The sequence below is a fragment of the Triturus cristatus genome, chromosome 5_1 (genome assembly GCF_964204655.1).
Source record: "Triturus cristatus chromosome 5_1, aTriCri1.1, whole genome shotgun sequence".
NCBI lineage: Eukaryota > Metazoa > Chordata > Amphibia > Caudata > Salamandridae > Triturus > Triturus cristatus.
This window is the reverse complement of record NC_140587.1, coordinates 318,664,599-318,691,208: the sequence shown is the minus strand read 5'-3', so window position 1 is coordinate 318,691,208 and position 26,610 is coordinate 318,664,599. Positions and strand designations below refer to the sequence as shown.

The following is a 26,610-nucleotide window of genomic DNA, read 5'->3' as shown; positions in this document are numbered from 1 at the left end:
CTCTGAAAACCTGTTTTCCACTGTTCGACATACATCTGAGAGGCAAGATTAACAGCTATTTTCTAGACTTGTCAGACAGTGTATTCCTAAGTACAACTGGTGCAAATATTTAGAGAACTATGTACAGTTGTCTGAACAGCTGCCCAGTGATAGGAGGTGGATCAGTGAGGCAAGGTTTTAATGCAATTTACAACTTGAATCTATGGGGATATGTTCAATTGAACATACTAGCAAGGTCCATCTGTAACAATAAACCAAAAGCTGTATAAGTCATCTGTCAGAACCTTCTGTATTCTCAAAGGAGTGGATGGGGAAAAAAACAGGTTAGCCAAGCAGGTAAATCAAGAATACACCTCATATGGGACAGTTCCAACTCTTGCTACTTAGGCTAAAGTACTGAATACTATAATCAGTCAAAGGGGTAAGATTCAGCAGGATGAATCAAAAATTTGTAAGAGAAGGGTTTCATCAGGAGGAGGTGAAATTAGGAATTCCATATGTGGGGCAAACTGGATAAATGTTTTATTTATTTGAAAGGCTTTATATAGCGCTGGCTAGACCCGGGGGTCTCAAGAGCGCTTTACATGATCCAAAACAGTACAGGAAAAACAATTGTTCATCGAATAAACACAAACAGGCAAGAGGAATACATATTAAGTTAAAAAAGGGGTAAAAGAAAAACACTTTACATGAGAAGAGGCAATCAAGAGGAGCAATTTCACAACAGTAGCACAAAAGAAACAAAAACGCAGGTACAGCTCACAAATTAAGTAAAGGGGGGACAGAAAATTCTGGGCGGATTTGTGGGTAATGAACAAACGAGTTCAATATAAATGGATGAGAACAAATAAGGGCAGTGAAGAGATTATCTACGGAGAAAAAATTATAGTAAGAGCTGGGAGGTAAGGGTAGGAAACGGGGGAGGAGAAGAAAGGGGGGTACGGTGAGAGTAAACAGGGTGATCTGTAAAACAAAGGGGGGGGGGGGGAAGAGGTGAGAGCCAGGAAGTAAGCAAAGGAAAACCAAAGCTGGGGAACACGAAAGTAAGGTCTCCAGATGTTCGGGGCATTCCCGGCGAAGGAGTGAGATTGGGTGGTTTTCCTTTTTAGCAGCGGGGTAAGGAGGAGTGCATTAGTGCTTCTCATTGTTTGGGAGCAGCCCGCTTTCTTCAGTTTGTTTGTAAGGTACAACAGGGTTTGTTGGTGAAGAGCTTTGTGCGTAATGCATGCAGTCTTGTAGGATAATCTTCCTTCAACGGGTAGCCAATTAAGGGCTTTCAGGGCTGGGGAGATGTAGTCAAATTGTTTACAACTGTGATGAGCCTGGCAGCTAGGTTGAGTGCAGATCTAAGGGGGGGCTAGGTGTACTGTGGGGGTTCCGGTAAGGATAGCGTTACCATAGTCAATTTTCGAGAGGACTAGTGATTGCACAACCCATTTGAAATCGTCAGATGGAATGAAGGGTTTGATTTTCTTGAAATGTCAGAGAGTGAAAAGGGCTCCTTTAGCGGAGTTTTTTTATGTAGTCATTAAGAGTTAGGTTTTTGTCACTAATGAAACCAAGTGATTTCGCCGAGTTGAATAAGGAAAGGGAACAATTGAGGGCATTAAGGTCTGAGATCCAGTCTTGGATGGGGAGCCGGTTGTTTTTTGGACAGAAGAAAATTATTTCAGTCTGTTTTATTAGGGATCAGTTTGAGATGGTTGGAGTAGAAACAGGATTGGATCTTACTCAGGGTATTGTTTAGATGAAGTACATCAGAATGGTATCTAATCTTATAGAAAAGTTGTTTGTCATCAGCGTAGAGGCGATAGTTGATACCAGCTTGCTTCAGAATGAGGGTAAGGGGTTCCATAAAGAGGTTGAAGAGAGAGGGGGGGGAGAGAATAGAGCCCTGAGGGACACCCAGGGAGACAGGTGTAGGATTAGAGCGACAGTCATTGATTTTGATTTGTTGTGTTCAGTGTTGGAGGTCAGAGGCGAACCATTGGAGGACCATACCATTAAGGCCAAAGCGAGCTTTAAGCAAATTAAGTAAGGAAGAATGGTTAACTGTATCAAAGGCATCAGAGAGGTCGAGGAGTTTAAGTAGGCAGGTCTCACCATTGTCAAGGGAACAGTGGATGTCATCCACTATGTTTAGCATGGCGGTTTCAGTGCAGCAGCCTTTTCTGGTACCGGATTGCAAGGAGTCAAGTAAAATGAAATTGCTTATGTGATTGTCCAATTGAAGCAATACACATTTTTCAAGGGCTTTAGAAAGAAGTGGGAGGTTAGAGATAGGGCGGAGATTTTTAGGGTCGTTAGGGTCAGCAGTGAGATTTTTAAGAATGGAAGTGATTTGTCCGAGTTGGAGGGAGTCGGGCCACATCTCGTGGCAAGGGAGGTATTAATGATAGTGGTCCAGTAAGGGGCAATTATGTGTTTTAGATCTTGGATAGGGTTAGAGGGGAGAGGGTCTTTGGTGTGTGAGGTCAGCTTTAGTTTAGCAATGATGTTAAAGACTTCGAGCTCAGTCATAGGATGGAAATTATGCCAGGAGGCATTATTTTTCAGCTTTAAGTTAAAAGGATGTCATCAGGAGAAGTTGGAACAGGTAGGTGAGCGGCAGGATTGTAGGGGCAGAGTCAACAAAGGAGGTAAGTCTATGGCAACATCTACAGCATATTGGGCGTTGGGCGGGGCCTGAGAAAGGATTGATCGATTTTGGCGATTTTGGGCGAGAGGAAGTTAGCAGTTTCCACGCACCTCTTTGTTGAAGCTATCAGCTCTGGGGGGGCAGAAGAGGTTTGTTTCTTGACTATGTTAAACAGTTCTCTGGGCCTAATTTTGGCACCCATCAAGTTGAGCTCGAAAGAAAATTGCATTTGCCTTGAAAATTTGTTTCCTGTAAGTTCATCTCTCAGATCTGAGGAGGGCGAGATGGGAGGGAGAGGGGTGTGTTGTCTCCATGTTCTTTCAGCCAGTCTAAGTGATCGTCTTTCGTTGTTGACATCTGGATTGAACCAGGATTTGGATGGAATTTTTATTTCTTGTTTCCAGTTTAAGAGGGGCTAATTGGTCCAGGACACCCTTAGCAGTCTTATGGAAATGTTAAGTGAGCTTATTTGCATTTTGGGTGAGAAGAAGTTGAGCTTGGAGTTTAGACTCAAGTTCACCTGGGTTGATCTGTTTAAGGTTTCTGGTCAATTTCATGGGTTTGATATTTTTTGTAGGGGGGGGTAGGGCACTAGTTATGATCTTAAACCAAATGAGGGGCTGGTCAGACTAGTCGATGGGGATGATGTTGGAAAGGGAGGCCAAGTCAATGTTGGAAATGATGGCGTCGAGTGTGGCCCCTTTGGTATGGGTTGGAATGCGACATATTTGCATAAGGTTGTACATCTCAAGAAGGTTGATGAGGCGCATGACTGTGGGATCCTCCATATTATTCCAGTGGATGTTAAACTCTCCCAAGAGATTTTTCGAGTCAAAAAGTGAGGATTGTGTAAGAAGGTCGGATAATTCATCAGCGAAGAGAAGACGTTCACCCGGAGGGTGGTACATATTATGTAGTCGAATCGGGGAAGAGGACTGCACAGTGAGTTCAACGCCAAGGTATTCAAAGGTGGTCCGTGTTCTTTAGAAGGGTGAGCTGAAGTTCATTTTTCATAGATCATAGCTAGTCCACCCCCTTTTCGATCGGATCTTTATTTCCTGATAATAGAGTAACCGGGGGGGATGAGTAAGTCAAGAATTGCCATTGAGTGGTCATTAATCCAGGTTTCAGTAAGGAAGGCAATGCCAATAGCCTTGCTGAGGATGGTTTCTGATATTTCCGTCGCATGTCGGACTGCTGATCGGCAGTTAACAAGCATGCAGGAAAGGGGATTAGGATTGTCTTTGATAGGTTTACAAGAGTGGATGATGGTAAGTTGAGCTGGGGATCTGGGGGAGATGGGAGAGGAAAGGGTTCTGTTTGTGCCCACAATCACAGGGATGTTGGCATAAGGGAGGGGGTGATCAGTAATCAAAGGTTTAGGTAGGTAGGAGTTGCATTGGTCAATTAGGTTGGAGGTGGAGAGGTAGCTCACAGCACAGCGTGGCCTATGTGTTCAGCTGCAAAGGGGTGTGGTTCTCCATCAGTTGTGTTGGGGATGTTTAAGAAGCAAGAACAAAAGGAATCAGTGTGATTGGGGGGGTCTTAGAGTTGAAGGCGTTGTTATCCTCTTTGAGTCGTACAAGTTCAGTCCTCATGGTTGAGAGGTTGCATTCTATGTTAGTTAGCGTCCGAGCTATAAGATTGAGGGGGAAATCAGTTGCAAAGGAGGGGGGGATGAGGTGAGTTCCGAGTTGACAGGGGAAGGAAGTCTGCTGTGCGGAGGGGGGATGAGGATGGTATAGGGAGTCTGAACATTGTTCCGGCTGTTGGACAAAGAATTCTGAGTAGAGAAGGACGGGTCAGTTATAGAGTCAGGCCCAGTGGTAGGAGAGGATAAGAGGGTGTGAGGGATGTAGGGATAAGCCACCTTGGGTTGAGGGGGAAAATGCTATTAGGAGAGGAAGAGATTGACGCAGGGGAGTGTACATTAGGATATCCCAGGGGCCGGGAAGAAGGAGTGAGGTAAAAGTAGAGAGAGGAAAGAGAATAGGGGCTGGAGGGGATCGGTCGTTAGAGAGAGTAAGAATTGGCATGACAGTGCGTGCGGGTGTGATGAGTAGGGGAGGGAGTGTCGGAACCGGGGGGAGGGAGACGACATATGGGCATCGGCTAGTTGGGTTAAAGAATGGTTGGGAACTGGTTTGGAGAGTTGGTAGGACAAAGTACTGAAATGGTTATCAAAGATGTTGAGGTGGTATTCAGTGGCTTGAATGAGGATATTACCAGTTTTGAATATGGAAACGTCAATTTCACCGAGAAAGGCTGGGGATGGGGTTGTAGATAATTTGTGTCGATATGGAATTTTACTTGATTTAGTGATTGTAAGGTGGAGAAGGAAAGTGCGTTTCCATTTGGAGGGGCGTTTGGAGTAGAAAATGAAGTTTGTTTTCGTAGGAGAGCAGAGGCTGTGGTAGGTATCAACTATTAATGTCTCAGGGTGACGAATCAATAATTTATGTTTAAAATGTTTCTTGGTGTTTTTGGATAGATTAGACTGGTATGAGATATTCCATGAGTTGGGGCCATGTCTGGAGAGAGCAGGGTCAGGGGGATGTGAGGAGGGGATTAGGTGGGGACATGTTCACACGATGAGACTGGGGGAAAAGAAAGAGGAGGAAAGATGTAAAGAGATGAGAAGAAGGGGAGTGAAAAACTGGACGGTAATTAGTTAGAGAGAGAGTCAATATTAGGGGTGAAGAGAGGTGAATTAGTCAAGGTAATAAACAGTAAAGAATGTTACAATGAGAGAACAAATATTGCGAAAACCTGGACAGATTCCGACGCTTGTTGGGGCAGGAGGGAAAGCAGAAAGGAGGAAGGATAAAAGATACAGGAAAGAGGGGTGAAAACTGAAGGTGAATTACATAGGGAGAGAGGAGAGTCAATGTTAGGATACGTAAAAGAATGCTTCAGATTCCAAAAGGTACAGAACCATGCTGTTTACATCATTTTGGTATGAATCACTGTGGACATCATGTGCCCATTAAAGAGAGAAAACAGTTCAAGACACTGTGCATTACTCACACTTCATGGTCGCATCCCAGACTCTCCATCCTAGGGCTATGAGCCATGAAGGCATCCAAGAGAAGCATCCTGATGTCATATGTTAACTGTCTTTGAAACTGTCTTATCCATGTTCTCTGAACTCACCTCTTTTTAAGTGAAGTTCAAGAAGGCTCTTAAAAATTCTATTTTCCAACAATACTCAATTGTTCCAACTGATTGTGGTCCCTTTGCTCTCTGCGTTTGCTTTTTGTTTTTATTCTACAATGCTCCACAGTCATTTTTGTTATTAACTATACACTCTTCTTGCTTTTTCTTCATCCTCTTTCCTGAATATACTCTTTCTTCTGACATTTTTTCCTCCGATAATATCCCACTCACTTGAATCTATTCATAATGTTTTCTATATTTGGCCTTCTTTCTCTTCAAGACTCTCTTCTTCTACAACACTTCATATTGTATTGTCTTTCTCAAATTTTCTATTTAATGTAGTCATTTGGTGCATTCATTTAGACTGCATTCTTATATATGTATTCTCTAGTTTTATCATACACACTCGTAACTATATTCTATGGCAAAACTCTCTCTCAGGTCATGTTAACACTTTATAAAACTACAAACAATAAAAAAAAATTAAAAAGTACACACACGAGTACACACACACACACACACACACACACACACACACACACGAGTACACCCACACACACACTAAGTTAAAATCTGCTTCGACAACACAATCAGTGATGTCACTGAACTGCTCGGAAAAGCATGAGATAACAGACAAGAACCAAGCGTCTCAAGGCTCATAGCTTTGATTCAACCTCCCTGGAAGCAACAGCATGACTTGAATCCACTAGTGTATATAACTAATGGATCACGAAGGCCCAAGCTTTGGTGCATGCATCTACAGACGTAGAGGGGTAGGCACCTTGCCTTGTCCATACAGGCTTAGTGTTTGGTATTCTGCCCACTGGCTGGGATCCGGTAGTAGCAGAAGGGCACTTTCCCCGCCTCTACTGAGGACACCTCCAGCGACAACATAGTAATACATTGGCCTGAGTGTTTGTGCAGGGCTGTTAGTGCTACACAGTAGCGCACAGGGTTCTTTCACATAAACAGGGAGCACAGCTCGGATGGTATTAGTCATTTTCGAGAATGTTTCCCTGCGGGGTAATGGAGAGTTGTTTTAACCTTCCCAAAGGAACATTCAAGGGAATGGCTGCCAGGTACACATCGGATGAAGAACAGACAGGACATTGTATCAAAAGGAGGCTGAGCTCAATACACATATTAACATCTGTAGGACTTTCCATTCATTCTCGAGCCATTTTTCCTCATAATTTAATGCATGCATGCATACAGAAAAAAAAGTTACCTTTCATTTTCTGGCAAGTGCAGCCACTTCAGCATCGCGAGTACTCGTCGCTCTTGAGGGATGACCCTGAAGTACAAGGAAGAGCATCGAACATGAATGAATAGGTCATTTTCTACATGCTGTGAAGCTGCATTCTGAGCTACAAAGGCTGTCCTTGTTGCATACAAATGAAACCTTTTCCGTTCCGAAATAAACAGCTAGGTCAGGTCACCTGGTGCTCCAAAGGGCTTCAGAGTTTGAGCCCTAAGTGACTTTTGCAAAATAACAGCGTTTCACAGTTATGAAGTGACAAGATAGTGTTATAGTGCCTCTTGATGTAAAGTCAGAGCTACAATATTGTATGCATTCATCATATATCTATGCCCCACCTCATTTCATTAGGACACCATTTCCTGTTCATTTGTACATGTTTATTGTCTGGAGTTCTCCTTGTAAAAGTGTCTGTATCCCTTTCTATCCTCCGATATTAGCCAAACAACGTTTGTTGCGTCCAGGGATGGTTTCATGCTTTAAAAATGTCCCTTATATTTTCCCAAGCCATCAAATTGTCCAATACTGCCTGTAAAATCATCCCAAATGTCTCTAGCCAAAACAAGACCAAATATTCCGGACAGCGTCTGAGGAGTTTCTCCAATATCACTACAATGCACTAGTGTTTACTTTCCAAAAAACCACTGGCAAATCCTTCTTCCCACATCTCGCCAAATGGCATCGACTAAGACCCTGAATGTCCCCACTATCATGTAAGTGGAGCAAGGAGATAGATCTTTGGACTCTGCTTTTCTTGTTCCTCTAAGTCAAACCCACAAGCAAGACAGGGACTGTAGGGCCCGAACTATGCAGCGTGTGTGGTGTCTGAGCAACAGTGATCAAAACCAGTTTCCAAAGCCAAAGAACATATGGGGGAACATTACTACTAACCCCTGCTTAGATCTTACATAAATGAAAACTTGTTTGCCTTAGAGATGAAAGGCTCACTTTAAATTAGATCCAATAACTGTATATATAGTGCTCGTCACTGCAGTTTTGTTATTTCATAGTGCTGTACATAACCAGTGTTACTATCACTCAATTTATTGGAATTAAATGATTAAGGACCGAGCCTGTCTTTCTGAGAATCAAAGCCCGGACCTTCTGGTCATGCAGAGATACCATCTACATGAGGAAGGACGAGGAGGATTTCGATCCAGTATACAGCCCCCTCTAATCTTGAACCATAAAACAAGGGGTATACTGTTCCGCTTTGACTATGGCAGCCTCTCAGTGGAGTCTGTATGTATGTATTCACTAGGAGCATGCGCTGAATTGAGCAAGTGCCCTCACCCACCTGAAGATGTCATGCTTCATCATTGGGTTTGCTCCTTGCCGGGCTGGCGCTGAAATGCCCTATGGGCCTCATAATAGGCACTTAGTCTGAGATCTTTTAATCACCAGTGGGTGACTTGGGGTGTGAATGTATCTCCGGTCAGTGAGTGGAAAGATTGCATAAAAAGTGTGCTTAAATTGACTGATAGACCTAATGGGGCCCAGAGTCTACGTCCAGGTTAAAAAAAAAAAGTGAGATATTCTTGGACATAATCTCTTAAGTGTCAAGGTATCTTATGTGCAGGGCTTAATTTGAGCCGGTGCTTTCCGGTGCTCTGCACCTGCACTTAATTGCCAGCCCCAGCACTTGGAACAACTGCTCATTTAAAGATGAGCAGGAAAACAGTAATTTATTAATTCAATACATGTTTAAAACAACTAATACCAGCCACCCAAATCATTTTTAAAGATTGGGGGCCTTGCACAGTCTGAATTCTCACACTTGTAGCAGTGTGATGGTTAGTAGTTGTGTAAATTCGGTTATTGGCAGCGCTGGCAGAGGAAATGTGTGATGCAAACTGTGGTGGCCTCATCGCGAAGACCCCGGCACTTATTGGTTTACAAATTAAGCACTGCTTATGTGATATGAGATCAAGTAGTTGTTTCTGGATCTAAGTTCACGGTCGACATGTTTCACGTCGTTATAGTGTCAGGAGAATGATCAAGTGCCATTTTTTTTCGTCAGGACCGAAATATACCTAATCTTCTAAAGGAGAGTGGGACCTAGGAGAGTGTCTTGGTTTCCTCACCCAAATGGATAGTGTGATGATACACCTCTAGATAAATTTATCTATAGGCACTCACGTCATTGCGGTGACCAGATGCAAGTACGGGAGTAAGACCATTTGTCTCCGCAGCACAGATTCCTGATTGATGAGGGACACTTCCTTGGTCTCGGAGGGGACCTTACCATAGTATTGCAGGGTCAATGATTTAAAACTAAGCACACATGCAATGACATGAGTGCCTATAGATACGTTTATCTAGAGGTGGATCTTTACACTATCCATTTGGGTGAGGAAATCAAGACACACTTAGGTCCTGCTCCCCTTCAGAAGATTAGGTATATTTTGGTCCTGACAAAATGCCACGTGATCATTCTCCTGACACTATAATGGCATGAAACATGTCAACCATTAACTCAGATCCAGAAACACCAACTAGATCTCATACCACATAAGATACCTTGACACATAAGATATTAGGGCCATTATGTCGAAGAATCTCTCACTATATTTTTACCCTCAACGTAGACTCTGAACCCTATTAAACAGCCCCATTAGGTCTAGAAGTCGATTTTAGCACACATTTTTTCTCAATCTTCTCACTCACGGACTGGAGACACTCACACCCCCAGTCACCCATTGGCGATTAAAAGATCTGACAAAGAGACTGTCGAGGCCCATAGGGTATTACAGCGCTAGCTCAGTAAGGATCAAGCCCAAGGATGAAGCATGCCACCTTTGGGGTGGGTGAGGGTACTTGCACAAATGAGAGCATGCTCCCAGTGATTACATACAGACTCCACTGAGAGTCTGCCATAATCATAGCGGAATAGTAATCCCTGGTTTGATTGCACGCAGAGATACCAACAGTAGCTGCTCAACTTTTTGAGCTAGCTTAGAAGTTTAAAGCAGCACTATGTAATACCAATACACTGTTTAACATACCTTTTCGTTTTATAATACTGAGAGCGAATGCCGAAAGGTATTTATAAGGAGAAGTAGTCTGAGGTCTAAAATGTTGACTTTGGATTAAAAAATGCCTGGGTTTTAATTCCACACTTTGATAACTGTGTGACCCTTGGCACACAAATTTATCTCCGTGTGATTTTTTTCCTTTTTCTACAAACCTGCCTGCACATAGAAACAGGCTCATATGGCATCTGCAAATCATTTAGAAATGTGTTTCTTCGTTAATCTCGCTCTGAAATGCTACGAGAATATGTTTGACCTGAAATTACTAAAAGTGACCATCTGTCCAAGGCCTCTAGACACAGTGTGTGTTAAATGCCGTCATGGCTCAGCATGAAACACAAATAAACAGCTAAAACGTGGAAGCAGGCCAGGGCAATGAATATATATTGAGGCAGGGAGGGAAGCCTGAACAGAGGGGGGCTTTCAATCGTAGGGAACCCAAGTAGCCTGAATAAGACCAAGAAAGTGGGAAGACGTAGAAGATCCAGAATGCCACGCACAGAAGCATAATTTAAGGGTGGGTAGCAATTGCTACCCATATGCAGTTGCTTGCCACGCCTGAGACCTGATATGCAAACCTGATTACTTTATCAGGCAAACTACTGTTTTCTAAAATGAAGCATACCTATTGTTTGATAGTTTCAATGGGTGGGTACTTGTGACCCTTACCAATCACTGCTTATTAATAGGCCACAACCTCTTCTTTTAAATAATCATTACAGATAAAGTACAATGGCTTTAATTTTCTTCCATGCAACCTTCATTACTAATATCAGCCAATCCCGTGCACCAACCCATTTCCTTTCAACCAACCTGGGCTCATTCTACCTAGCGACAGAGTCGCGAGTGAAACATGGAGAGCTAAAGAGGAGGCACAGGAAGAATAAAGGAGAACATAGTAGGCTGTAGAAGGAGATAAGGCATGGTGAGTCGTGGGGTCAACAGTGGAGAACACTAGAGATGCAAATGGGGAGATACAAGTAGCCAAGGAGGAGAAACTGTGCTGCTCATGGTCAGACGTAGTGCCTACAGGAAACATTAGGCCATGTGGAAGATACATGGGCCGGTAGACAAACTGGGGAGTTAAGGAGACCATAGTCTGTATTAAATTGCATTATGCAGCTCAGCCAAAAAGGCCTATTTGTACTTCCTGTTGTACGGCACCATTAAAGGTATTCGTTTCAGTTTTTGAAATTGTAAGTGTTTGATTTATTAATTACTTTAATCATTTGCTACTGTGTGAATGATGTTTTAATTATCTTCCATGATGTTACATCTTGCAGGGCCAATAGTGTTATAATGTCACGGCTTGAAAAGCAATCGGGGTCAAACATCATATGATGTTCAAGCTGAAAGAAGTTCAGGACATCACAGCCCTGATTTAGTTCACAAAAATGAACAAAAAAATTGGCTTTTTTAGGGACTTTGTCTATTCTGTAACACATATACTATTATATCAATTCTTCCAGACACTTCTATAATGTAGCTGTAGAACAATTTTTGTATTCATTTTATGAAGCAAATTCAATTATTATAAGAAATACACATAACCAACACAAAACACACTGCCCTCATATCATCTTATCGTGTATAGGCGGCCCAGAAAAAATATTCTTCTGTGTTTGGTCTGTCTTAAAGGTAGTCCACTAGTAAATTAAATGAATCAGCTGCCTTATGTCCAAAATGTTGCACCTGTAATGTGATTAGGCTGGTGATCTTTGTATCGAAATTTCTTTTCCTTTGGTGTAGACTCCCTTTTTAGAATTAGCCGATGCATTTCAGCCAGTCAACTTCTGGGCTCCTAAAGACTATTTAAGGAATGTGACTCCTATGACTGTATCGTTTTACAAAATAACGAAGGGCGGTCGCAAGGAGTCGCCCTCAGGGTGAAAAATCACATAGCAGCACAGCGCTGGGATGGACAGCTCCTTCATCTAAGGTCTCAACTAAAGCGGTCTGCCTTCAGGAAAACTGAAAACAAGCCCTTTTCAAAGTGTCCGTAACAACCACATCACCACTGGGACTAGACACTATTAAAAAAGGGATAGGGCCCTGCTTAGTTTAAGTTAATCCCTGGGATTACTGGATCTGAATAAGACATAAGATCCTTGTGGCTTTGCAGAAATGGCTTCATGAAATAGGAGGATGGGGCAGGTCACGTTTGTAAATGCAAACGTCTAAATTATTGTTGATAGTAAGTGGTAAAATTCACAAATTGGCCTGCTACATTCCAAAAAAATGAATAAAGCATGGGCTGTCATGAACATTCTCAAACTTGAAGCTTTCTAAAAATTAAATGCTGTTGCTCACGTCCATAGAGAACAAAAAGTACTCCCAAATTTCAACTGTCTTCATCCTATGCACATAAATCAACCAGTTTGATTATAGTTCTTTACAGACAATTTTATTGTGATCTTTAGTACACAGGCAATTCCATGTTTAAGTAAAAGTATTTTTCTGATTACAAATGTAATATACAGTGAAATAAATGATCTTTGTCACAAGCCCGAGCATCAAATTGTGAAAACAAAAAACAAAAAAAAAAGATAAGTGGGGTGGAGGCAAGGTAAATAGGTGTTTCTGGCAACAGATGCACGAACACTATATTGTCCAAGTGATCTTAACTATCCATTTATTAACTACAGAGATCAGCAAAAGCTCCCATATTGCAATGTAACTTCGGTGTTAAACAAGGGGAAAAGGCAGAAGCAACCACTGTTCACGAGTGAAAGGAATCTGCCTGTCAGTCAGGGTGATTTAAACCTACCAAATCCAATGTTTCACTGAACCATAAATATCCAGCACTAAGCTAGATGAAGGGAAAGAATCGTGTTGCTATTGAAGATTGAGAAATTGAATGGATGTTATAACTGTGTTGTAAACAAGAATGCTAACTTCAAGCTGAGAGACTGGCAATTTATTTATCTTCAATCTTTACATGGCAAAATGTAGCCAACATTGGAGCACTTTAAAAGGATTCCGGAACACACATTTTTAACCAATGAATTTAAATTACGTGGTTAAACAATGTATTGCAAACAGGTAACACTTGAGCGTCAAAGAAATGTACAACAGAACAAGAATCTCAGGGTGATACTGGGCAGGGCTAGTACTTGCTACATCACTATCTTGGCGTACAGTGGCTATCACAAATATACAAAGATGAAATAAGAGTACAGCGGCAACAAAAGTAGAATATGGGACCACTGATAGGCAGGGGGCATCCCAGAGAAGGGAGGAAAAGGCATGTGCCCCTTTATACCAAATGTGGGAAACCTCAATTGCATGGAGTCATGAAAAATACCCGAAGTTTTTAAAGAAAGGAATACAATTCATGTTCAAAGTGAAGCAGAAGGAGCACTTTTGTGATCTTTGATTTGAGAATCAAGGAACATCAAAACACGTCTGACCAGATCAAATTAAATAACAGGATGAATGACTTGTCGACTACGAATTAAGGCAGGAATCAGCCCTGAAACAGTGCGAAGCCACTGGTTTACATCTTTCCATGTCACAATAGAAAAACAGCATCAAATGAGAGACGTTCCAGAGATGTACAAGTTATACGGAAGAGACAACAGCTACTCTTTTGGTGGTATGGACTCCTCGAAAGATGAATACATTAGGTCTGCTGAATTATGCTTTGGGCACAGGATTAATTTTCGTACAACTTTTTCCATCAACCATTGTTCCCCAGAAAACAAATCGGTACAACCAACAATAATGTCTTGACTATTACACAAAATACATGTATGCAGGCCTTCTAAAATACTCCTACACAAAACTGTAAGTTGTCTGCAGTCCAGACTTGTAGCTGGAATGAAATCCTAAAACTCAATCACCCGGCCATCAGGAGCATTGGATGACTTCCTGTTCTTTTGCTTCACCCACATGTACTAAAAAGCCTTGAAGTACCACAGTTAAAGCAACAAAGGTTGGCCGTGCATATTTTCAAATGAACTAACATGTACAGCACAACTACTGAACACACCAACTATGAAGGCCATTGTTACACTGCATGAGGTTGGGTGATGGATGGGATGGTATGGTGAGTAGTCGGGAGTCAGTGAGACACGTTTTCATATGAACTTTTAGATAAAATCACTACATTCCACAAATACATAAGCAGACAAGCTAACAAAAGGGTAAAATGTTCAACTTAGATTGTATAAGTGTGATGGTCATAGGTTCGAAATCTATGCTTTGGGGAAGCTTGAATTTATGTCCACAATTCTACAGACCATCCCTCTAGTTCTTGCTCTTTTCAGTAGCGAGTGTACTCTGAATCATAGCTCCTTTTTGTACATTTTGGTGCTTGGATCTAGCTGACCAACTTCACAGGGCGGAAATGAAAACAGACACACTGTATTATCCGACAACTAACTACTAAGGTTATGATTGGTACAGAATTGATCAAACTCTCATATTACCAGGTAAGACAGTTCAAAATTATGTCTCGGGCAAGAGTCTGCTACTATCACGCTCATAAAGAGAACATCCAACCTACAGTAAATTTCAGCACAAAATACTGACTTACACTGGCCAGAAGAATGTTCCCGCCTTCACCCCTTGCTTGGTAGCTGTAACCCAAATCTAAACAGGAAAAAACAAAATGTTGGTAGATTGAAGAGAGTGCTTCAAGGAAGGCAAAAGTAAAACATTGCTATGCCAAGAGCATTCAATACACGTCATAAGTTCCACCTTCCCTTTTTTTATTGCAGCCAACCCACTTCCTAAACAAGCGCAACCTATTCTGTCTTTTCGAAGGTTCATATTATCAACAGACACTTAGTAATAGCCTAATTTCCATTCCATGCCATCATAAAAAAGCACTGGCAAAGCTAATAGGTCTCGCCTATACAAGAGCTATTGGCTTTTTCAGTGTGTTTCAGCCATCTTGTACACCAGCGTAGCTGCTTTTCAGCATGGCTAAAAGTTAGTGGCATAGAGGAGAGTCGCGTGAAGTAGTGTGAAATGTCGTAGAGTGGAATGTCATAAAGTGTCATTTAGTGGAGTGTCGTGGCATAGAGTGGTTGAGAGGGTAGTGTAGAGGCATAGAGTGTCATACAGTGGTGTAAAGGGGAGTGGCGTAGAGTGGAAGGGCATAGAGTGGCGGGCGTAGATTGGAATGGAGTAAGGTGGAGTGGAGTAAAGTGGAGGGAGTAGCGTACAGTGGGTCTTTGTTATAGTGGGTTACTTGCTTTTAGCTTTTGTAAATACCATGGAGCGCGAGGTTCTTCTATGCTGGTTTCATTTTGACTTATTCAGTTTGCAAGGGAGTTCTTAGGCCCAATAGCCAACTCAGTGCAAACATTCAGTAGCATAGATATCATTTTCAAAACCAACATTTTTAACACCTTTTGCTTTTACTCCTTATGGAGCATTAAGCATGCTCCATTTATTCAATGTTTTTATTACACAATATGAGTTTTTAGCAAAAAAGGTTTCCTGTGGTTTCACATTTATGTTTCGTGGTTAGCTGTTTTATATTTGATAGGTTAAAGAAGCAGAAAAACAAAGCGTAAAATAGAAATTGGACTCCCAGCAGGGTCGAGTCAACCTTTCATCATTCTCATGTTGACAATTACTTAAAATGAAAACTATCACTCATAAAACAAGGAAAATGGAAAAGAAAACATAAGCAATACAAAGCAAACAAGCAAATGCAATTAAGCAGACCTTTTATTCCTGATAGACCCTTGAAATTAGCGAAGCACATTAAAAACATGCTCTTTTGTTTTATCATTTATAGATAGTGTCTTGTTTAGAATATCACAAGGAAGCAGTACCTGTAATAAACTGAACTGAGCATGCAAGATGGAAGCGTAGAAACAACTATGAAATCACATGAAACAGCGGCAAACCGGGGGGAATAGCTAGCTTTTTTGCAGCAGGTGCACTGACACAATTAACTATTGTGCTCCACGGAATCCTATGGAAGCATGAAATAAATTGCAAGATTTTCCCTGGTGCTGCTGAGTGGCAGTCAGATTTTCTGGGTAGCTTGTGTGTTCTACTTTGGCCACCAGCTGCACAGCATTACTTACAATAATACATTATCTGCTGTTGAAAGTTTAGATCTACAGCAGGAATACCTCTTCTCCAAGGAGAGGGAGAAAGGGGTGATAATATAGGCAACAAATAAATACATGTTATCCGGGGGCAAATGTGAATTTCGAAAATACTGAGTGGCAACAATAGTAAAAGCTTCCCAAGTACAGCTTGGGGATGCTTTTGTCAACACCATGTCTAAGAAATTTGGCAACAACTAGACAACTGTGGCACCGCTGCACTGATCCTGCTAGATCTCAGTGCAGCACTCAACACATTGAGCCACAACACTCTACTCCAAAGGTTAATAAACAAAGGGGTGCAGGATACAGCTCTGGCTGAGATCCTTCCTTCGAGACCATGGCCTCCAAGTTCACAACCATCAGCATTGCTCAAAGCCACATCCTCTACCGTCTGGGGTCCCTCAGGGCTCCACGCTTAGCCCTACTCTCTTTAACTTGCAGACATTTTAGAAAAGTGTGGGGTGGTCTCAACCTCTTTTATTATGCCAACAATGCTCAGATAGTGTTCTTGTTATCACAGGAAAATCATATCGCAGAGGCATTGAATAGTTGCCTCATACAAGTCTGCTCCTGGATGAACATTAATTCTTTAAAGTTAAACGAGAAAAGACTGAGGTCTTACTGCTGGGCAACCTCCCCTACCTGTGGGGCCCACATCTGTGGCCTGAGGTAATGGGTACCATACCTAAATCTGTTCCAGTAGTCAAGAATCTAGGAGTCTGGCTGGATGAAATTCTTACCATGAGTCACCAAATCACCAAAGTGGCTGCTACCTGTTTCGGCAACCTGAGATGGCTTAAAAAACATACTAGGATGTCTCCTGCCCTCGGCCCAGCGAACAGTCATCCAGGCCTTGGTCATTTCAAGGCTTGACTACGGAAACAGTATCTTCTTAGGCGGCTCAAGATAGTGCAGAATGCAGCAGCAAGACCTCTTCATCCCCCCAAAGTTCCATTCCTCTGCCAGCCAGCTCCTTAAACTGCAATGGCTCCCATTCGAGCGTCCCGTTCAATTCAAGGTGCTGTGTTATGCGCACAAATGTCTTTCAAACTCCTGCCCCTTCTATCTAAGATCCTTGGAGTTGCCTTACACACCCAGCCAATCCTTGCGGTCAAGTAATCTGGATCTTGCTGTAGTTCCTAGAGTCAGGAGATCCAGGCAAGGAGGCCGAGTGTTAGAAATTGGGTTTCTGGTTGGTTAGGGTGTGCACCTAAGCCAGGCAGAACCCACCACTCTAGTCAGGGCAAGTAAGTTACACACCAAGATAACCTCTGCTCACCCTCTGGTAGTTTGGCACAGAGCTGCTAGGCTTATTATCATAGACAATGTGTAAAGCATTTGTACAGCAACACAATGAATACACCACAAAACAGACTCCACACAGGATTATATAGCAAACATTAAAAATGAAACAGGTCTCGCATTTTATTAAGTTAAAGCCATTTGATTTGCTATACAATACCATTAGCAAAGCAAATGGCTTTAACTTAGTCAAAGGCGACACCTATTGCATTTTCAATGCTTGTTTGTAGAAAGTGTTTGCTTTCCAATCTAGGCAGGAAGGATCTCATTAAATAAATCGCTGTATTGTGGTGTGCAAAAGATAACAGACCCACTGAATCTTCTTGATGCAAATTAATCTAATGAATCTACAGCCGGGTACATATAGAATCCTTCCAACCAATGTAAATGTGAACTAATGAAGTACACTTTAACCTTCAAATGTGCAACCACACCAATGAATGAACATTTAGACCAATGAATGTACATTCAGACCAATAAATGTACACTCAGGCCAATGAATGCAAATTTCCAGAAACAAATATACATTTATACAGTATCCACGGAACGAGTCAATTAAACATGAATGGACTATAAAAGAAGCTGTATTAATTCAGGAAAAAAATGCAATAGTGCATGCACCTGCACTCCACTAAAAAAAATATGGAGGAATACTCATTGAGACTGAACATCCCTGTACTAAGCACTCCCTAACAACAGTACTCCAGGAGCTCTCATTTCAGTGCAAGTTAATAATACATTAGGGATAGGCTAGAACACTTATAAATAAAAAAGATTTCTCAAAGGTATTCACATGCATCAGTTAGGATGGTTTGGAACAAATGAACACATAATAATGCTATAAAGTCATTAGTCATTAATCATTAGTCATTAACTCGTCTTGAATAATCGCCTGTATTCCCTAACATAAAACATCACACCAGTCATAATTAAGGAAGAGTTTTGGTAGTTCCATAGAGCTCTCGTGTTATAAAAACACTTTTTTTCCGCTAATTAAGAGCTATTCTTTTTAAGCAGCGTTCGAATCCCCTAGTGGTCTGAACTTATTTTCATTTAACAAACATGTAATAATATGCGATGCATATAGCACTTGTTACCGTAGACTTTGTACCACTACATTAATAAGCATCCCTGTCAGTCAACTCAGTGAGTTCATGTAATCAATCTCAGAAGGACAAAAAACGGTGATATCCGTCATAGGATTGAACCTTTGTCCTGTTAGACTACCATCCCTGCAAAAGGCACAATATTAGCACACACATAAAAATACATGTGCGTGTCTATCATGCACAGCGTGCAGAAGGATGGATGGAACATTTTTAGTCTGATGTGATGCAATATTTATTTTTTCCATTTAGGTTACATTTTTTATTTCGTAGAGCTCGGCCTTTGGTAACTGTAAATCATTCTGATGTAGATGGTTTTACTTTATGGGTTATGATGGGAGCTTGTGTTCCATCCTTCGGTGCAGTGTGAGTGAGTGTTCCAGTAATCCCTCTGGTGCTGGTTTGTAGGGAGGGCTAAGGTTACATCTGCTTTCATCCTGCTGACCTCTCACATAACCAAAGAGACTTAAAGCGGTCTGGGTCACTGCTGGTTATCTCACAGGTAAAATCACTGGAGACCAAAGACCACCAGCCCACGCATTAAGGTATAGCGAGGTTTGCCCCGCGATGGATGGATGAGTCTTGGGTGGGCTTAGATGTACCCACCAGATCGCTGCTGTCTGTGTGTATGATAATGGCAAACTACCTCCTCTCACACGCAATTCAGTTCAGAATAAGTATACAAACAAAAAAATGCATATATTCCACCAATTGCAATATGGAGGGCTTACGACTGTTCTGAGTACAATGCACTTTGTTAACTAGTCTGTCCAGGATTCTTAAAGTTGTGTTTTTATAGATATTTCGAAGTGAAATCATTGTTGAGACTAAAGGTTATATTTTCTTTATGGTACCATAGCACTTTAAATAGGGACTGATTAACTATTAATACTACCTATTAGGGTTTTTAGGACACATAGTCTTAACATTACAATTTATATAAGGCTGGCCCGAGTTTAGATGTTTTAGCACAAATCACTTTTTTAATTTAATTTAATTTAAGAAAGCGAAATCACTCTATTCTCCTGTTTCACTACAAAATGTGTTTAGCTGTGACTGAGCACTATAATGTTAATTAATGATATTGCTCTTATGGTTAATATGTGATATGAATTGTAGGTGCTGTTTAGTGATGATGCATTTAAATGAATTCTACTGATCTATGGACTAGAAATGTCATCAGGGATGAAATGTGTTTATTGAAGTTTCTATTTGTATACCTTCAATATTGAGAAACTACAATTGTCCCCTCAAGCTGTTGCCAAGTGCACTGCTGAATAAGAAACATGTTTGAGCTACAGAAGGCCAGAGCGCTATTACGCAAAATCCCAAAGATCACATGGTGAAACAAGCATTGGCATAGCAAATAGGTCTCGCTTTTGGGACCTTATAAGTATTTAGTTTTGCAGCACAATATCCTTGGTGCAACAACATCACCTGTTGCATGGCTAAACACTGATAAGGTCCCAAAGGCGAGACCTATTGGCTATGCCAATGCTTGTTGTGCGTGTAGCCACCTTCTGTAGAAGCCATTAATGCTTTTGTTTCGTTTGCCAGATTACTCCTATAATTATTGTCCACTCAGGAGACCACGAGGCACAATCGTCAGTGGAACACAGAGCTGCCAATAAAAGCACGGGCCCTGCAGCAAAAAAGGGCCACGGGGACCGCTGCCATCGAATGAAGGGCCACAGATGCCATGGCACTACCGTCAAAGCACAGGCCCCGTATGCACAATAGTGCAAGCACCACATGGGCCACAGGAACCAAAACTCTGCCATCAATCACGGGCGCGAGGCTCAGCACTGCCATCGCAGCATGGCACCATGAAGAACAGAACGGCCATCTCATGTGTGTAAATAGCGCCGACTTCACTCAGCAGTGTTTCAGAGCGCTGTAAGGTAGGTGTGAAAACAGCAGGCAGAAGCCAACAGTGTGTTAACTAGGGACATTGCAAGACAAGTGTCATTTTCGGTGCAGATCAAACTCGCTCCCCTTGAGCCTCTGAGGTGCCACAGAAACTGGATCCTATGAGGCACAGCACAGACACAGAACTTGGACCCCCATGAACCACAGCACTGCCCTGAAGCTGAACCCCCATGAGCCACAGCACTGCCCTGAAACTGGACCCCCATGAGCCACAGCATTGCCCTGAAGCTGGACCCCCATGAGCAACAGCACTGCCATGAAAGCACATGGCCCCTCTAGAGGCACCATTTCCTCGGAGGTGGGGGCGGTTCAAAGAAACTGCACATATGGCACTGCCATCGACGCCCACGCAGGGCCGAGCACATAGTAAGAACCACAGCAGCGCTTGTTTTCGTGTTCAACATGCGGCAGGTCAAACGGTGCCCCAGGGCAGGGCAGGCTGGCAGTACACCTGTGTCATGGGGAAGGTGAAAGGTTTCCACCGGTAAGTAATGAGGCCTTGTTTTGCTTCTATGCACCAAGATGCTACTTAATAATTAGGGATTACTTTTAAGTAATGCATAACGCCACAGTTTTGCCATTGACGTGCATTGCAAATAATAATAATTACGATCATTAGTACTTAATTTAATATGCTAACGTAAAAAACATGAAAAACTGAGTTGGTCACGTGGCTGTTCGAATTTGTGACCTACTGGTAGCACAAAATCCAAAGCTATCTGTAGGGAAAGTCTAGAAAAACGGCATCTATGTACATTATGAGCCTCAGTCTGTGCTTGTTCGGTGAGCAATCGGCCAGTCTCATAAAACAGTACAAACCCCTTTGCCTCACTTTCCCCACCACCCCGCCCTCTGAGTCAACTAGACTGGTCACTGTTTGAAAATTAACATACAATCACGTGGTCTTATTTACTATGCAGAGAGAAGGTCCTTCAACTCGTTAAAGACACACAGAAGAAAGGAATTTGTTCGGAGATACATGTAAATTCTGTACCCAAAGAAACAAGCGCGCGTGTGCCTCACGCTCAAAGTGGGAGGGTTGAGGGGAGTGCGGCCGAGACCAACCAAAGCGTTTCCCTTGCGGGAGTGAGCCAGGGGCGCCATATGTTTGCAACTTAATTACAAAAATATGGTGTCAAAGCTCGCTCCCGCAAGGGAATCGCCGACGTGCACGCGTTGCCATTGAAAGCAAAGCAACGTGTGCACGTTTTTAGGGCGAAAAGCGAATCGATTTCAAAAGGTCTTTTTGCCTTTGCAGCGCATGCGCGCTGCGTAGGAGAGACCTAAAAAGGGAAGAGGGTAATTTTCCTACTGAGCGGCTGAAGCATGGAGTGATCTTCCTCTTGCCACTCGCCCGTTAAGTCAGAGAATCACTTTAGGAAGCTAATGACTTATGACCTACTGACCTGGCTGGTTCACGACAGTGTGAACGTTCATCTTATAGTGCTGCGAGTGATTTGGCAAGCGCCCGGAAGCCTTTGGGGGCAGTTGTTTGTCTACACATTAGATAATTCAGTCAAAGCGTGCACAGTGCTCTGCATGAATAACAAAAACGTGTACAGTAGAATCCGGAAGTTATACCAGCATGTCCACTAATGAAAACCGCATGCATTCATTACAACTTAGAATCCATACATTTGTCTAAAGCGGCCTCCTCGTCCTGGATAACTGCACATTAGCGATGACTTGAACAGGTCTAAGAACTGTGGTCCGATGTGCTCTCGTTACTACACCCCGGGCGTCTACACTTTAATGCAAGCACTCCATATGAGGCAAAATGATACACCAAGAGCCAACAGCATGAAGTGAGAGCAATATTTCTCTGGGGGATTATGAAAAGCCCACTGTGTAGATGTTTAAGTATTGGTAACAATAGGTATCCCGCTGCCCCTCCAGCCAAACTTAACAAGATCTCGCAGAAAGAGGCTCTAGTGGTGCTCTTTCCACCAAACATTTGCATGAATGGGTTGAAAAGGCGTTCCATACACTGCTATGTACGCCCCCACAACTCACTACCCCGAGTTCACCTTCGAAGCACATATACAAAAACCCTATTTCAGAGGGTTTTCTTACCTGCCAAGTGGCCAACATACCTACTGTGAGGCAAAAACAAAATGCACTCGGGATACACAAAGAACATGTGGCGTCAGCAGCAAATAACATTTAAATAAAAAAAGCACACATTTTACAGTAAATACAAATCATGTGGCATTTATGGAAGATTTTGCCATGCCATTCCTGTGTTCTCAGGCTGCTCTGCGCCACCTCACGATCAAAAGATGACGCAATAGTGCTTCCGGAACTTTGGGAATTGTGGCACAAAAGGGGGAAAAGGAACACCCACATTCCTACATGGTTTAATCTTGACCTGGAGTTCACACAATGTGCGCAGAAAGCTTACAACAGCGCGGTCACGAACTGACACAGATGCCAATTAATTAATTCTCACCACTGTGCACAGCATTAGCTGCTGAGAACACCACCGGAAATTGCTAAATCTAACCCCACGCGACGCCCTTGCTGCAAGAGAGCTGTGTTCAGAGAAAGCCAGGAGTACCGTAACAGAAATATCGCCACGCCTTGCACCACCCTTCTACAACCAAATGCTACTGAATGCCTGTAAGCACAATGCAGAGCGGGCAGCTGGTACACACAGAGAAGGAAAGATGAAATGCGGTTCAAAACAAAGGCTGGGATCCCTCCACACTCCTAGGGTAAGGGGGTGGTATTTTTAATACCAGTCAAGGTTTTACGCAGTACATGTTCCACTTTGTAGTATGCAGTAACATGCAATCAAGGAAGGGTTCCTATCCATTACCCTTCAGCCTATAGCATCAAGAGCGCTCCTTATTTTCTCAAATTTCATTCTACATAGTTGTGCATATTGGAACTTAATCATAGGCATTGAATTATATGAAAGAAAGTAATAGCAACATTTCCATCAAGGAAGGACCGAGGGAGTAAAGAGGAAATATAAGCCACGCGTACTCCAAAGGAAAACAGATAGGGTGAGGAGCCAGAACTGAAATTAATGTACGGGCTGCAGACATACAGGGAAGGAAAATGAAAAATCGGGACACATACTGTAAAGATGAAGAAAAGATCTGACTTGCTGAGCATAGGTGCTGTACTAGACGAGGAAGAGTATACAATTGGTGAACCAGGGCAAATGAACCAGACATAATTGTGCGGGGGGGGGGCAAGAATTTTACCTAGATGCATGGTAGCACAAGAGATCTGTTCGGCGGGCTCAGGGCTCAGGCGGTGCAGTGTTGCCTCGGATGGGAAATAGCGGGTACCGGGGTTAACAGGCAGCGAGGCACCCAACTGATACCGGGCAACAGAGAAGAATAGATGAGGGGGAGCTAATGGATGGTTGGTCAAGCAGCAAGGAGAAGGGAAAGGAGGGGAACATGGGAGCAACAGACAGATGCAGGGGACTGCTTCAGACTGACAGGGAGGGAGCTTCAGGGAGGCAGGAAACAAAGATACACAAGCGCTCGCCAGGCTGCCTCTGTTTATTTTTGCATCGCACTTTCACTTTAAAGTGAAAGCGCGATGCAAAAATAAGCACGCGCCGCCCTGTCTCCTTTTGAGATGGCCCATCCAGACTGTCTCTCACGGCGTTTTTATCTAACACGCCTCCTAAAGATAAGAAATTGCTTTGCAAAAGCCGCAAAGCAAACGAGCCAGTCCAAATGGGCCGGACCAAAAGCCGAAAGAGCGGCAACCAAAAACCCTCCTTTTCAATGGGAAGCCAGCGTTTAACATAAACGCTGATGCTACTCAATGAAAATGAGGGGCGGGGCTTCAAGTTCCCTTCTTGAAACTGTCTTGATCACTATAGCTCTCGCAGGCGAGGAGCGCATGCGCGCTTCAACGCTAGGCGAGACCTAAAAATATAGTATATTGTACATAACATAGACCAAAACAACATAAATCATAAATATTGCGCACTGATAGGAGTAACATTAGGAAAAATTAACATGGTTGAATTGCTTGTATTTTTCACGATTCTAAAAATTCTCATAACAGTGATGTGAATCATCTGTTTAATAATTGCAACTCATGTTTTATGTACAAGGATGTAGATCTTTTCAATACATTTTTGAAAATGAAATTCTCGTATCTTTTCTTTGTGACACCTTGGGCATGCAAAGGCAAAAAACTAAAGGGTTAGATCTGGTTCCACTAATTCCTTGGCAACTGGAGTGATCATGTTCAGTGTTACTGACATCTATAACTCTGGAAGGTTAGAAGATTAGATGTGGTAGTGTGAGCTTGCCAAACCAACATTTACTAATGATACGTGTAGAGTCAGTCTCTATATTGTTAAGTTTTGTTGACCTGATACACAGTCCTACTAGATTTGTAGGAACCGTATAACATGGCGCCACCGACATTCTAAGTTTGGCACCTATTTAATGGGTCTCCTGAGTAGCTTTCTTGTGAGTGCCCAAGGCTCCTTTATCACCTTTCTACGGAGACATCCATGGTGATAAGGATTTATCCTCGTCAGATTTATAGGAAGCACCTATCTATGTCTGTAGGTTGATCAAGCTTGATCATTTAAAAGATTTACCCCTACAGTGTAAATATGGCGGACGCAGTGATTATTGCTGTTAATTGTAGACAAGCAGTAACTAATAATTTGGCTAGATATGGGCTTGCCAATGGCAGTGGCGATGTTACCTGGTTGAGGCACACAAAGCTTATAAATGTAAAGTTTTTTTATTCCTGGGTTGATTTTCCTGCAGTTGATGCCAATTCACAGAATTTTCACACATACACCAAGGCTGCAGTTCCGGCTGCATATAGACCTTTTGAATATTTAGAAACACCCTTAACTTACCAGGAACATCATAATTGGTTTCAAGGCACCCTCCCATATACACTTCAAAAAGTAAGATTGGGCCCTCTCAGTAATGAAGGGGAAACCTGGCCGGTGAGCCATTTTGTTAGGCTGGATCGACGTCTGATGCAGTATATTATGTGTACATTAACTACTGCCCCAGGAAGGGCTGGACATGTGCAGTTTGATGTGCCTGCAATTAGTCCAATTACTAGCAATACCATTATCGGTAAAATCCCATCCAAACATGATGATAGATATTACAAAAAACAAATCCGCTTGAGGCAGTGTTTCCCAATATGGAAACCCAAGATACATTTTTTAATTCATTCTCACTGTGTGTATTCCACTTGGCATAGTTTCCCTCAGTTGAGGAGTACAGTACGTAAGGGACTGTATGTGCTTCCCTCTACACAATTACTCAAGGTACTCCTTCCATTGCAGTATTACCTGAAGTCCTTAAACAGATTCAGGCTGAAAATGGAGCGGCCTCTGCCCTAGACTTGGAGATTAAACCCACTGGCAACTTTGTCACTGTGTCCTCAGTTATTTTAAGTAATATCAGAGAGGAGGCAGCTACTTTGGCGATATACCAATAGCTCTCTTTAGTTCCCGCTTTAGATCAGGAACGCAAGCTACCTAAGATAATTTCTAAACCTATACATCTATAGGTTGTGATAGTTTGGGAACCAAACCTAATAAGCCACAACTTAAAGGCAAATCTAATGCATATTTTGTCAAGCCGACAACGGAGTTTTCTAAAAAGCGCTGGGATAAAAATAAAGACCCAGGTAAAATCAAAACGCATACTGGATCTCCGCAATCAGAGTATTGAGGAAGACGTTACAGGGAGTCAAGGATGGCCTTTAGGAAAGCTGTGTGACAGGAGAGGCACATGGTTGAAGCTTGTTGTGAAGGGGGGCTCTTTAGTAGAGATGTAATCGGAGCAAGTTAGCATGTCTCATGTTGTGGTCGCTTTCCTTTTGAGGTGGCCATATGTTGTAGAGATTATATTTAGTCTCCATTTAAACTTTCTTTTTTAACTTAGCATCTTTTTCTTTCATGTTTTCCTCTAATACGAGGAAGTACCATACACACATTTATTCTGGACAGACTTGGTTGCCCTGTAGTCTGCATAATTAGTTCCAGGGTCACATATATTAGAAGGCCATGACCTTGTTTTATTCTTCTGCTCATTGGAGGCAACTCTACCTCCAGACTATGTGAGCAGTAGGGAGGCCCTCCACTATCGCAATTTGTCGC

At 42.5% G+C, this 26,610-nt stretch overlaps 1 protein-coding gene across 7 annotated transcripts in view; it reads right to left on the bottom strand.

The window, feature by feature from the left end:
* The window catches only part of ENPP2 (ectonucleotide pyrophosphatase/phosphodiesterase 2), a 721,223-nt gene that overhangs the window by 225,823 nt on the left and 468,790 nt on the right, over window positions 1–26,610 (bottom strand). For all 7 annotated transcript variants that reach the window (XM_085605056.1, XM_085605055.1, XM_085605050.1 and 4 more), the window contains exons 9-10: window positions 14,622–14,677; window positions 7,023–7,088 (exon numbers count right to left, since the gene is read on the bottom strand). In XM_085605056.1, the coding sequence (XP_085461182.1) occupies window positions 7,023–7,088; window positions 14,622–14,677 (122 nt within the window). The remainder of the gene's footprint in view (window positions 1–7,022; window positions 7,089–14,621; window positions 14,678–26,610) is intronic.